Raw genomic sequence first — 14,538 nt, 5'->3', positions numbered from 1 at the left:
GGATGACTGGGGTGAATGGGATCTTTACAGTCAACCGCGTTAACCTGTTTTCTCCAATTCGGTGCTTGGCATTTTTGTGTCATTTGGCCATTTTGCATCCTCCGTATTGAATATATACTTTTGCTTGAAGTCTCCTAGTTCATTAATGGATCCATATTATAATAGGTGAATTCATAGTTATCTTTCCGCAAATATTAGTGTCTTGTCTCGTATGTGGACAGAGAATAAAGATTCCGTTTCGACTCTCGAACTAGCAGGAATGTGTTCAATGCTTGTATTTAATTGACTCACAACATAAGGTAGACTGTGGTAAGGACATTTAGCATTACTACTTTAGAACCATTGGCGTTCATATAAAGTTCCAGCTATTGAAGTTCTAAAGGCATTTAATTTGCTGCTCATTTGTAATTTGCTAGGACAAACCAGTGAAAGCCCCTTGTACAGCTTGTCCCTACAGTGCTTCCATTTGAGAAGTTCGATAAATCTGCCTCTTGTATTCACCTGTTCCAACGGAGGCACCTTGATTTCTTCTCCAGTTGATAGATTATTACTGAGTATTTACAACTGTGGTTCCATAAATTTATTCTCTCTCCCACACCCAGTCTCTCTTGAAATTTACGTTGTCAACACTAATTTGTCTGAGATGGATAACTAAACTTTGTTATACCCCAAATTACATTTTATTGCATAGTCAGTTTTTCTAGGCAGCAGCAGGCGTGTTCTTTAAGCAGGCTAAAAGTGTTTGGTGATGTTCTTTTGAGGGTCATGCTGTGCTGTCCTTTTTAATGGAATATGAAACTAATATATAAAATGCCAGACTTTTGCTTTTCTTCTTTTTTTCTGGAGGAGGTCATTTCCTTTTTTTTAGGAATGCAAGATTTCACTTCATCACTTCAGCAAAACAGTGGATCTAAATTGTGTTACACAGCACTGTTTTTGCTTCCAAGTCTGCTGAAAAGGCTTTTGTTTTTGCTAAGTTGTTCTATGTTATCACTTGTTAAATAATGCTGAATGTAATCCTGTGATCCTATTAGGTTTTTTTTTTTTTTTTTTTTTTTACTTTTTATGATTTGCTCTGCTGCCCAAATAGTGTTGGCCATTCCTGCGTTCCGTTAGTAGTGCCATAAAGTTCAGAAAGAGCTGTGTGGTCACCAATTCCTGTGGAAGGACTATAAACATACTGTCGAGTCAGTGCAGCTCAAAACTTGGCACCCTGAGATGTGGGGGGAGGGGAATTCTGGACTTTCACATTACAGGTTGGGTATTGTATAAGCTTACCTTATGCTCTGTGGAGCAATTGGAGATTCCTTTTTTAGTGGGATGCTTGTCAGATGTTCCCCAAAGCTGAACACAGGAACAATGTAGGCAGCATGCCATTATTCTCAGCTGCCATAAGCACAGATGTTCTATGCCATAGATGTACGTCCACAAAATGTGTGTAATTTTAGTAAAGGTAGTCATTAAACATCTCTGCTTATATTTTTGTATCTTCATTGGGCTTTTCATATAAATATTCATGTCTGCACAGAGAAAATCTTTTGTTAGACCATATGTGCCCCCTCCTCGGGACTCCCACAACAGTTTGTTCACAGCACATTAGAACTTAGCTGTTTATAAGACACACACAGGGGCGCCTGGGTGGCTTAGTCGGTTAAGCATCCGACTTTCGCTTAGGTCATGATCTCGCGGTTTGGGGGTTCGAGCCCCGCGTCGGGCTCTGTGCTGACTGCCAGCTCAGAGCCTGGAGCCTGTTTCAGTCTGTGACTCCCTCTCTCTCTGACCTTCCCCTGCTCACGCTGTCTCTCTCTCTCTCTCCTAGAAATAAATAAAACATTAAAAAAAAATAAAAAAAAATATAAGACACACAAACACACACACTGTCCTGAGCTTTTTGGGAGAATGGATGGCACACTTCAGTCCTTCTGCTTACTCAGGGTCTAGAACAACTAGCTGCTCATCAAACACCACATAAATCATTTTTGTTCCTTGTTCCACAAGTAAGTCCTAATTACCCACTTAGTGTTAGGTATGGTATGAGATTCTTGGAAAAGAATGTTAAGACAGGTGTGGTCTCTGCATTCATGGAGCTTATAGACCAGTGTGAGGAAAAGACCAAAACAACATGACAAACAGAAAAGTTCAGAATGTGATAAGTGCTCTGAAAGGACTATTTCACTAGGGCCAGGTTGTAACAGAGAAGGGGCATTTGCTGATTACAAGTAGAAAGGTTACAATAGCTGTAGGCCTGTGATCAATATTTATACTAAACTGGATTCCAGACGGAAAGGTTTTTCAGTTTAAAATATTAACTTTTACTATTATGATTTATGAATCATACTCCGTCAATAAATAGGCTGTGCTACAGAATTACAGATTTCTTTATAAGCTCATTGATGGCTTTTCAAAACATCAGAATAAAATCTCAGTTCCTTACCATGGTCTATAAACCTCTGCATTGTCTGGCTGTTCAGATTTTATCTTATGTCACTCTTCCATCTGACTTACTGCTGTCCAGCCACAGTGATCTCAGAGGTACCTGAACATGACAAGCCCTTTCTTGCCTCAGGGCCCGTTCCCTTGGCCAGTTCTTCCTCCTGCTTTTGGAATGACTAGCTCCTTTGCCTCCTCTGAATTTGATATAAATGCTGCCTCTTCTTAGATTTCAATTCCCTTATCCAAAATGTGCACCCCTAGCTATTTTCTGGCTCCACACTTTGTTTTTCTCATAGCACTCATCACAGTATGTAATGCTGTTTGCCCATTTACCTGTTTTTAGTTATTTTCCATTTGGACATGGGAACCGGGACTCCCGTGTCTGTCCTGTTTACTGCACTCAATATTGGCTGAATGCATTTGGAACTTGGAATTAATTTTCTCATAAAAACTTACGACTGGTGGTTTGTAGGCTAGCCAGCAGGAGTTTTAAACTCCTTACGTTAATTGTTTTAGTTCCTTATAGTGTGGCAAGAAAAGGACATTTTCTTTTTACCCTTTTGGGCATAGGCCTGACTCTATGAAATTTCAAGTGGCTAGAATAATTTTGTACTATTAGTTTCTCCTTTTCATACCCCACATCCTATTTCCTTTTCTCTCCATAAAGTTCAATCTTCCTATTATAGTCACCTACTCTGTTGCACTCCCAGCTTGTTTTTCATCAGCTGAAATGCGAAAGCTCCTGTTTTTTTTTTTTTTTTTTCTTGAGATGGTTTGAATTGCAATAGTCTCTAGGTCCCAGATGTTATAGGATGAAGGGAGAGTAGAGATGGGCTTGTGGCAGCTATAACAACCTCTGTGTCTGTCTGCATGTAGTGAAAGGAAAGTAGATCTATAGGTCAGGGACTACAAGTATCCGAATTTATATTTGCAATCTTGTTGCTAATAGCTCCACAGAGATAATGTTGCCAAATTGCAGTATTTAAAAACTCATTGGCTTTTTTTCTTGTACGAATTATGTAAAGGCTAGATCTAGAAAGGTTTGTCAAAATGTAGATTTTTAAAAGAGAAATAAAAGGTTAAAAAAATGTAGGTCAAAGGGGGGAAACACTCAGAAAGAAGGTATCAGTTTATCATATAATACTGCCAAATGCTCAAACTTAAAACCATTAGGATCAGTTGCTTGTAGTTATTTAGTGCCAAAAGCAGGCTAGCACCCTCAGTATGTTACCTGTTTTTTTTTTTTTTTATAATGGGAAAATGGAACACCACAATAATAAAATGTAAATTGAGTTGTCTAAGCTTTTTATTCTCATTTTAAGTTGAATTCTATGAGAGATGATTTATTATAGCTCACCAAATGAGAAGATGAATTATTTAATTTGTCTACAGAAAATATGACTACTGTAAGGCTAAGTATTTGGTGGTCTGTCACTTTCTCAAAAATATACTTGTAACCAGTTGTTTGACATTAATCAATTGATTTGTGACATGGTTGGGTGTATGGAAGAATTCTTTGAAGTAATAAGATATTAGCTTTAATTTGCCTTGGTTTAAACCATTATTCCAGCATTTTTACTTCAGAACACTTTAGTTAAATTGTGGCACTGGTGATCCTTTTTAAGATTTTTGAAAATTTATTTAAGGTAGTTGATGATTACAGTAACTTTTCTGAACCAATTACTGAGATACATGATTGAGATTTTGGATGTCACTGAAGATCATTAGTGACATTGAAACTTTGGAATTTGATATGTATGGGAACAGAGGGAAGAAGTCTTAGGCATGTTTGATACTGGGTCCATTGTTGAGATGTGCTAGTCCCTGTAATCACATTCTTTATTCTCATAGTGCAACATTTTTGGGAATTTCATATTGCATTTTGGATGGCTTTTTACAGAAGATTGAAGTATACCTCTCTTGGTTCAATGCCACTACCCTTTTAGTTTTATTGAGATTATTTTTTCCCATAATCCTCTTATGGCTTCCCTTTCTTCTGCTTTGTAACCATGAGTTTTCTGCAAAGTTTCTTATTCTTTTCCTTTTTTCTTCATACTTAATCCCTTCGAGAATTTTCTACTTTCTAAAAGAACTAGACTTTAACTTCTAAGTTGATAACTTGAAATTTTCATCTCTTGCTCAAATTCCAGGTATTTGATCTTGTTTACTTAAAAGTTACTTTTATGCCTTTCTTACCCTTCATCTCTAAATCCCCTTCCATCACCCTTCAAGCCAAAATAACTGGTTTACTTTCCTCACTTCCCTTTTGACACTAGTACCACTAATCGCTGATGACTTTTGATTCTTGTTTCTTCTGCTCCTCCAGCCTTCATATCTAATTCCTAAGTGCCTTCCCAGGATTCTTTCTTCTAAATAGAAGTTACGTACAGATTTGACTTCCACACATCCATTTTTACTACCCTCTTCTAGGCACTCACAATGTCAAATGTTTGAGGTCACCACACTAACTTTTTAGTGTTCTCATTACTTTCTATATTCTGATGAAGATATGTATATATAACTTCCCTTTAATCTTGAAAATATTCTTGTCATTTTCTTACATTGCTTAGTAATTTATAATAATTATGTTACCTTTAATCTTTTCTAAGTCAAATGCAAGTAAGTACTTCTGTGATTAAACTCAAAGTCATTTATGAACAGTCATCACTTAATACACTGATTTTTTTTCTTACTATGTCAGTTCATCAGGTCACTCTGCTAATGCATGCATTCTGTCCTCTTAAAGTTAGGGGTTTTTTTCTGCTCTTCACTCTGTCTCAATATCCTTTTCCACTAATAAGTTTTCTCTTTCTCTTTCTCTTTAGCTTAGACAGAAACCCTGTGTTTGTGTGAACTGGACTTACATGAGCTTGGACAAGTTAATTAGCCCCTGTGTCTTAGTTTCATTTTCTGTAAAAATGGGTATAATTAATAATCCTGACTTAGAGTGATTGTGAGGATTAAATGAGTTAATACGTGAAACATGCTTGAAGCATTAGTACATAGTAAGTGCTCAATGTTAACTATTAGCATTAAGTTAAAAATCTGATTTAAGACCCATTTTATTCAAGTCATTCCTCTGATATTAATACTAACTTGCTAGCTATCTTTGGGTATGCCATTGGACCTCAGTGTTCATATATATGAAATGATTAGGTCATTTCTAAGGTTTATTCCATTATATTACCGAAATCAGTGTGAGATAGAAAAAAAAGCTAAAGCTTTGAAGTCAAACAAACTATAAGGTATTGGGAAGTATATTACTATTAAATCCCTTAATATTTTTCAACTGAGGGTGAAGTTACATGACTTCTTTTGGCTCACACCATCAGTAAGAATTAGAACTAAAAACAGGTCCCTGGTTTTCTAATCCCTGTTTGATATGCATTTGTTACCAGTTTGTTTTTAAAATTTACTGATATTGACATAAATAGTGGCTGACAGAGTTATCTTTTTCTCTTTTTTCAGGCAAAGACCAGCCACAAAAAGCTGTGAAACAAAAGAAATTATTCTCTTCAAATAAAAGACAGATAAGATCCATGAGTGGGCATCGGTCGACGAGGAAGCGATGTGGAGATTCTCACCCAGAGTCCCCTGCGGGCTTTGGGCATATGAGTACTCCAGGGTGTGTGTTAAATAAATTGTTCCAGTTACCTACACCGCCGCTGTCAAGACATCAACTAAAGCGGCTAGAAGAACACAGATATCAGAGTGCTGGACGGTCCCTGCTTGAGCCCTTAATGCAGGGGTATTGGGAATGGCTAGTTGGAAGAGTTCCCTCCTGGATTGCCCCAAATCTCATCACCATCATTGGATTGTCAATAAACATCTGTACAACTGTTTTATTAGTCTTCTACTGTCCCACAGCCACAGAGCAGGTAAGATGAATTTCTTACCAGATTTGAACATTTGTTGTGTGTGTGTGTGTGTGTGTGTGTGTGTGTACCCAAAACCATATAATTGGGATTTTAGGTCATTTTTGCTAAAGATAAGATGATTTGACAATTATTTATCAATTGTTCTAAAAGAGTGTATCACATATGCTATTAATAAAACTTATAACTACAATCTACTTTATATACTGAGCTTATGAAAACCAGAAGCAAAGGGTAGAGTCTGATTCTAGTAGGTAAATTAATGTCATCAGAGATTAACATGTAAGGTAATCCTTTTAAAATCAGTAAATCTCAATAAAAAAAATTTTTTTTAATGGCTGGATTATTTTTTTTTAATTACTGAATGAAATCTTAGCAAAGTTTAAAATGATCAGAGAGAGCGGCACCTGAGTGGCTCCGTCAGTTAAGTGTCCGACTTCGGTTCAGGTCATGATCTCATAGTTTGTGGGTTTGAGCCCCACGTCAGGCTCTGGGCTGACAGCTTGGAGCCTGGAGCCTGCTTTGGATTCTGTGTCTCTCCTCTCTAGCCCTCCCCTGCTGGCACTCTGTCTCACTTTCTCTCTCTCTCTCTCAAAAATAAACATTAAAATTAAAAAAAAAAAAAAAGTGATTAGAGAGAAAAGCCTCTGGTAGTGAGATGGCACTGCTGTAAATCAGTCTTATCAAAAGTAGTTCCGTCTCCATTCCAGTGAGAATTGTTTGAATATCCCTTTTCTCTTCCTGTAAATACATGTGACTGATAGAACTCAGATATATCTTTATTTAATCAGGCGAAAGAAGTGTGAGAAATAGTCAATAGAATGCATTTCCTCTTCTGTATCCTGCAATGGCTGCCATTAAGAAGAGAAGCAGCTATTGCTGACAAGAACGCTCTTCTTGGGCTTTTAGTTCAAGTCTCTCTACTGCTGGTCTTGCTTTTTACCCTCTGTACTCATTACTTAAAACCAAAACTGAAACTAGAGCTCTTTATCAGAATAGGAAAATTGATGTTTATCTCTTTGGTTTTAGAACTTCCTTGATAAAAAGGGAACTAAAGTAGTTGGGTAGATGGAGAAGAATCAGAAACCTTTGTTGTGTCTCTCTGAGTGATCAGTCATGGGTAACCAAGAAGATAGAAGGTGATTCTCAACTAAAGGTGTCAAAGGTGACTCTGAACCATATGAAATCATAATGGTCACAATAGTCCTTACCTTGTCCCTACCTTAAGCTTGAAGTAATCATTTTTAAGTAGTCTTTTCAGATTATTATCACCATCCAACCCCTCTGTCCCTTTCTGTTTTTATCAATTAATTTGTTTCTATATATATGTATCTCATTAAGAAAATATTTAATTTCAGGGGAGGGAGATAGAGTATGAGGAGAGAGGGGCAGGGAGAGAGGGAGACACAATCTGAAGCAGGCTCTAGGCTCTGAGCTGTCAGCACAGAGCCCGACATGGGGCTCAAACTCACGAACTATGAGATCATGACCTGAGCTGAAGTTGGATGCTTAACCAACTGAGCCACCCAAGTGCCCCTTCTCTTAAAGTAAATGACTACTGAATGTCACAGTTACTTACAAAACACTTTTTTTGGGGGGAAAGGGAGGATCTTCAGTTAATTTCTTAATCACTCTTGAATACTTTTAATTCCTCTTCTGTGCAAATACAGTTCCAAACAGATTGTATGAATATGTTTCTGATTTTCTATCATTTCCTTAACTATCTTGCTTCATATCAATCAGGAAACTTAAAAAAACAGTATGATGGTTTAAATGTGTCCTGGGATTTTTTTATCACATGTCCTTTGAACTGTTTTACCTGTGGCTTATTTGAGGACCTGATAGCCACTTCCAGAGGAACTTGGTTCAGGTCTCACACATCCTTGGAATTATAGCAGAATAACAGGGAGGGGTGTTAATTCTAATGGAAGCCTTCTAACAATCCTATGCTAGTTCCACAGTGGGGATCAGGGAATGAGAGCAAGTTCAAAGGTAGCTCAGCTACCAATATTTATTAAACACCCCAGAGTGTACCAGGTACTATGTTCCCTATAATACTTTTCCTCAGCCTCTATGCTTAAATGATTTGGAATTATTGGAGTAACCTCAGAATCAGTTTAAATCTTTGAGGAGATTTCCAGAATGAGAACTGGTCAAATTAAACAGAATGTTTCACAATGGCTGCTAGGAGGAATCAAGGTAGAACATGACTAAGCCACTGTTTGGTACTCTGCAAGGGAGAGTAGTATCTCACAAAGGCGATGCCTGGATGTATTTATAGCTGCACAGTGGATCCTTGTTAGGCTTTAGATCACAGTGCATTAAAAGAGGGCATGCCTGTCCTCCGTGATATGCCCTTATTATCTCTGTGATCTTCAGTAAATTATGTACATTCTCTAAGTCAGTTTGTTTATCCTTTGAAATTTTATTTTGTGGTACTGAAAGAAGTAAGATTATCCATTTAGAGTACCTAACATATAATGCTCAACAAGTAATTATTATTTCATTGGTCAAACAGATTAAGTATATAACATGTTCTTCCCCACAACCTCCCTCCCATTCCTGATTTCCTCTAATAAAATATTTATCTATGGAATCACGAATATTTTTTTCTTTATCATTGTTTTAGAGTCAAAGAGTTCTGTAAATTTATTGCTCAGGGGTATTCTCATTCATTATGACTCTAACTCCTTCGGGCCTTATTCCAATGGGGGAGCATTAAATTTCATGTCTCCAGGTATTGTGAACTTTCCATATATTTTTTGTTATTTCTTTTAATACATTAGAGTTTCAGATACCAGTCTTTCTAGTAGAAAAGAATGTCACTACTGTAATGGTTTCAGCAGAGTTTGCCTTTTTTGTTACAAAAAAGCTTCCCAGCAGATGAGAAAGGAAAATCAGTCCTTATTTTTCAAATTACTAAGGTAGAACTATAGACTTAACCCTTTAGAAGCTCATCTGTCTATCTATCTATTTAGAGCTTGCAAACACGTGCACACGAGGGGAAGAGAGAGAATCCCAAGCAGGCTCTAAGCTGTCAGTGCAGAATCCGACACAGGACTCAAACCCATGAACCCCAAGACCATGACCTGAGCCTAAATCAGAGCCAGATATTGAACCGACTGAGTCACCCAGGTGCCCCATCCCTTTTTATATGTATACCAAAATATATTTGTGATTTATTTCTGATACTATGCATTTAAATCTCCTTAGCTAGTAGCTTTGATTTTAGTATCATAAGTTAATTTGGAATTTATCTTACACCTTGATATATGTTACATGTGCTTGAGCTACCCTTGCAGCCAGCATAAGATAGATAAAGGAAATTGGTGTTAGTTATTTCATACACAGGAAAACTAGAATGAACTGAGCTATGTGTTCCAATAAGAGCTCTATCAGGTTTAACTAAAATTTTTTGAAATATGACCATAAGAGTTTTTGTTTTAATAGTCATCTGTTTTTGTTTTAAATTGCTAAATGAAATCCTCTTGATCAACTTGCTAAAAAACTTCTTAGACTTTTTTCAATGTAGAAAAATGGAAAGAAATTAAAGTGGGACATTGCCCATAATCTCATTTCCCACTTAACTCCTATTGACTTTGAATAGAAAAGGAGAGGGGCACCTGGGTGGCTCAGTCAGATAAGTGTCCAACTTCGGCTCAGGTCATGATCTCACGGTCTGTGGGTTTGAGCCCTGCATTGGGCTCCGTGCTGACAGCTCAGAGCCTGGAGCCTATTTCAGATTCTGTGTCTCCCTTGTCTCTGCCCTTCCCCTACTCACACTCTGTCTCTCTCTCTCTCTCATTCAAAAAAATAAATAAACATTAAAAATTTTTAAAGAAAAGGAGAACCATTACATAGTTGGAAAAATCCAAACACAAAGGTATAAAACAAAAATAAAATCTTTTTTACCTGGCTTTCCTTCCCACTCTTACCTCCAGTTCCTCCTCTTATATAATAAATTTTTTGATGCATCCTCCCAGAAAAAGGAAAAAAAATATCACTATTGCATCAGCACATGTATACATTTGTATGTATGTAAGCCCTTCAGTTCTGTTTCAAAAGTTCCATAAAGCCATATGTTTCTTAGAATTTTTCACCTGAGTTGATTCATAGAAAAGCATCTCTGCAAGTTTTTGCAAGTTAGTTATTGCCCGACTGTGATAATATTATTTGCTTATGACTGTTCTTCCCCATTCACCTATCAGGGTGTAATGGGTTTCCTGAATGATACATGTGTTCCTTTATTGATTCAATGTATCGCTCAGGCTCTTAACCCAACTGAGACCATGCTTATTCCTGAATGAGAAAGCTTCTTCCTTAAACACTTCTGAGTTGTGAAAGAATGGGAACAAGGAAGAAATACAGAAATACTAGTTTAGTATTCTACAGGTTCACAGGAAGAATGATCTGAAGACCAGAAGACTTTGCTCTCTCTTATGCATGTGTAATTTCTATCTTGTCTTTTCTATGATTATGTGTATACTAATAGTTGAAGTTGTCTGTATTTCAGACTAACACTTTGCTCCATTAAAATCCTAAATTAGAGGCACCTGGTTGGCACAGTCAGTTAAGCGTCTGACTGGCTCAGGGCATGATTTCACCGTTCGTAAGTTTGAGCCCCACATTGGGCTCTGCACTGACAGCGCAGCATCTGCTTGGGATTTTCTTTCTCTCTCTCAAAATAAATAGCACTTAAAAAATTTTTTTAAAAAAATAAACAAGTAAAAATAAAATAAAATCCTAAGTTTAGATCCCCAAAAGTCCCTAGCTTTCTAGTCCTATAAAACAGTACCATCCAATAGAAATTTCTGTGATGATGCGTATGTTCTGCGTCTGTGGTCCAGTGTGGTAGCCATGGCCACATCTGGCTGTTGAGCACTTGAAATGTGCCTAGTGTAGCTGAAGAACCGAGTTTTTAGTTCTATTTAATGTTAATGAATCTAAACTAAATAGCCACACATGGCTAATGGCTACTGTGTAGGACAGTGCAGCTCTACAGAGTTACTTGATTCCTTTAGCAGCAAGAAGCAGTAGCTTCAAAGGCTAGACGGTGGGGGTTCTTAGTCACACGAGATTAATCAGTCACTCCGTCAGGTGAACTTGCATGTGAAATATGGTTCTGCAACCACAGTGATTGCTTTCAGGGCTTGTAACTCTGACCTAGGGGAAGCTTATACTCTGGTCCTTTTGATAGCTTCAGTATTCTAAAATAGGAGGCTCTAAGAAAATGTTTAAGATCCTTACCTTCAATATTGGGAACTAAATAGATCCTGAGAAACCTCTTTGCAGTGAAGAATCTGAATATTATTTGCAGCTCTGAGTAGTTTTAATTTGCTGCTGTGAGCATCTAACACTCAGTTTAATTTGATAACCAATATCTGCAAAAATACTTTGTGATTACAGAAATTTTTTCATGGCCTAGGCATAAGAAAATAGTGAAAAGTGGTATAAAACACTCTTCTACGTTCTTAAAGAGGACACACCAAATAGAAGCTCTCCTTTTTTTAACACACAGCATTTAATTTCAGTATTGGTGGTTCAGTTTCTCTGTGGGAAGAGAGAAATTATCCCTTGAAAATGTGACCATAAATATTTGAAAAATCATGTCCTAAGTACTAGGACCCTACTGTTGTTCCAAAGAGCATTTAAGAGGTGTGTTGAAAAATAGGTTACATGCTCAAATAAATTTGGAAAATGCAGTATATGGTGTCTCCCTTCCCGAATATTCACGATGTGCATTAGCAACATTAAGGACTGGAAGAAGTCCTGTGGTAGGGAAATGTTTAAGAAATGTTTCACGTTGTTTAACCCAGTGTTTCCAACATGAGTTTAGCATGGAATTCATTTTCTTTATGTAACACCTGTAAACATCCTGAAAGATACAATCTGGGAGGTGCTGTACTAGATTATTTATTAATTAACTCTTAGAATCTAAATTTCAGGAGGAATCTTATGGAAATTACCTAGCCTAATCTTTTAGATAACCTTACAGCATCTGCTTGAATACCCCCACAAAGCAAAGAAGGAGATTCTTTTACAATTCTGATTGTTTCAGAAAGTTTTTCCGTTATGTAGCCCTTGCATTCTCCCCCTTAGCTTCCAACTAGTTGTACTTCTCTGGAGAATGAAGAGAAAATATCTGCAAGTAAACCTCTATCAGTGAAACATAGTAACGAATATGTCTTAGTAACTCTTGTCTCTCTTGTTTGACAGGCACCTCTGTGGGCATATATTGCTTGTGCATGTGGCCTTTTCATTTACCAGTCTTTGGACGCTATAGATGGAAAACAGGCAAGAAGAACCAATAGTAGTTCTCCTTTGGGAGAACTTTTTGATCATGGTTGTGATTCACTATCAACAGGTATTATGGATTTTTAAATGTTAATGATTAATAGTGATTAATGTGATAAACAATGTTAGAATAAATAAGAGGTTTATGGTGTTATGATATCAGAATAAGTGATTTATATCAAGCTTTAATGTTTTCAAAAGACTATAAATACGATTAATGTTTGTTCATTATTGGCTGTATTGGGAGATTTAGAAATTAAGTTAATTTCTACTTAAATTATTTTTAACCCTAAATAGTATCCTTTTGACATTTAAAATCTTAGGCCATAATTGTCATCATCAAAAATCTCATAAATTGTAGTGGGAGACCTGGAAATCTATGGTGTTTATATTTAAGTGGATATTCTGTAGACATTTAAAATTATGTTGTAGACTTGCAGTATAACTGGTAATGAATGGGCTTGGATAAAAAGATTGGAAGGAAGGATGCCTGAGTGTCTCAGTCCGTCAAGCATCTGACTCTTGATTTTGGCTCAGGTCATGATCTCGTGGTTCATGGGATTGAGCCCAGTGTCAGGCTCCACTCTGTCAGCACTAGGGATTCTCCATCTGTCTCTCTCCCTCTCTCTCTTCCTCCCCCACTCATAATGCATTTGGTCTCTCTCAAAATAAATATTTTTTTAAAAAGACTGGAAAGAAATACACTAAAGTGCTAGCCATAGATGAGTTACTATATATAAGATTATACGTGATATATCTTTATTTATACTGTTTTAAGAATAGTATTTTAGTACTTTTTTGGAGGGAAAAAAGAGATTTAGAAACTAAATGACAATTTCTAACTAGTTCTCCTGGTAGGAACATCCCCATACCCTCACAAATGCATATTTTTCCTTATTTTTTTCTGTTGGTTTCTTGTCATTTATGATAGCATTTAAAATATTTTTTAAAAGAGACACATGAAAACACATGGTAGTTTTACCTCCTGAACTCAGATATACAGATGTAGATTCATGTGAAAATCATTGTTTCAGGGTGTCCTGACAATAGCTTCCTCAGTAGAGGAGAGTGAATGGCTAAGCACTAATAATTCACAGGACTCAAGAAACACTCAGGACTTCTACTGAATACAAAGGCTTATTGGGCACCTGATTTAGTTGACTGTATTCTATTTTTTTAACTATTTATTTATTTTGAGGGAGAGCACACGTTTTTACAGACAGGGAAGGGGCAGAGAGAGAGGGAAGGAGAATCACAAGCAGGGTCCACACTCAGCACTAAGCCCCACTTGAGGCTCGATCTCTTGACTGAGAGATCATGATCTGAGCCAAAATCGAGAGTCAGATGCTCAACCAACTGAGTCACCCAGGCTCCCCACTATTTTTTCTTTTAAGTGACAATCTTTTTTGTGTAGTTTGAGTTCCAAACTCTTATGGGACATGTTTCTCTGTGTTAAGTCACCCATAATTGTATCTGGTACATAAGAAAAGATGGCTATGAATCTAAGTCCTTTTGTGAATTATGTAGGTCTTTAATTTTTCTCTTTTCTCCTCTCCCACCTCCCCCCACATAATCACTTAACACATTGTTTAATATGTTTCAGGCATTGTTTCAAATCCTTTAAAATATTGATTTATTTTGTCTGGTTTTTATTATCATGTTACAAATGAGGAAACCAGGCAAGGGGGACGTTTTCCTTTCAGTTTTTACCCTGCCCTGTAATTTTTTTTACTGTTCATTAGGATCATTATGACTAAGTTGGGAAGATATTCCAAAAAGGGCTCAAGTATCTTAGTTGCTTTTGAGACCTTTGGTTCCACTAAGTGGTATAGTGGAAGAAGAAAGTGAAATTATGGGGTAAAAGATAATATCCTACTTTCCTAGAACCATAGATAACTGTACATTCATAGCATGTCTTTTTATTATTTATTTATTT

The 14,538-nt window shown here is 36.8% G+C and overlaps 1 protein-coding gene across 1 annotated transcript in view; it reads left to right on the top strand.

Moving 5' to 3' along the window:
• The window catches only part of CEPT1 (choline/ethanolamine phosphotransferase 1), a 36,951-nt gene that overhangs the window by 710 nt on the left and 21,703 nt on the right, over nucleotides 1–14,538 (top strand). The window contains exons 2-3 of the mRNA XM_039221655.1: nucleotides 5,902–6,311; nucleotides 12,525–12,672. Of these exons, the coding sequence (XP_039077586.1) occupies nucleotides 5,973–6,311; nucleotides 12,525–12,672 (487 nt within the window). The 5' untranslated portion in view covers nucleotides 5,902–5,972. The remainder of the gene's footprint in view (nucleotides 1–5,901; nucleotides 6,312–12,524; nucleotides 12,673–14,538) is intronic.

Source organism: Hyaena hyaena, unplaced genomic scaffold (assembly GCF_003009895.1).
Source record: "Hyaena hyaena isolate Hyena2069 unplaced genomic scaffold, ASM300989v1 scaffold_993, whole genome shotgun sequence".
In the NCBI taxonomy this organism is placed as follows: domain Eukaryota; kingdom Metazoa; phylum Chordata; class Mammalia; order Carnivora; family Hyaenidae; genus Hyaena; species Hyaena hyaena.
This window is presented reverse-complemented; position numbering and strand designations above follow the sequence as displayed.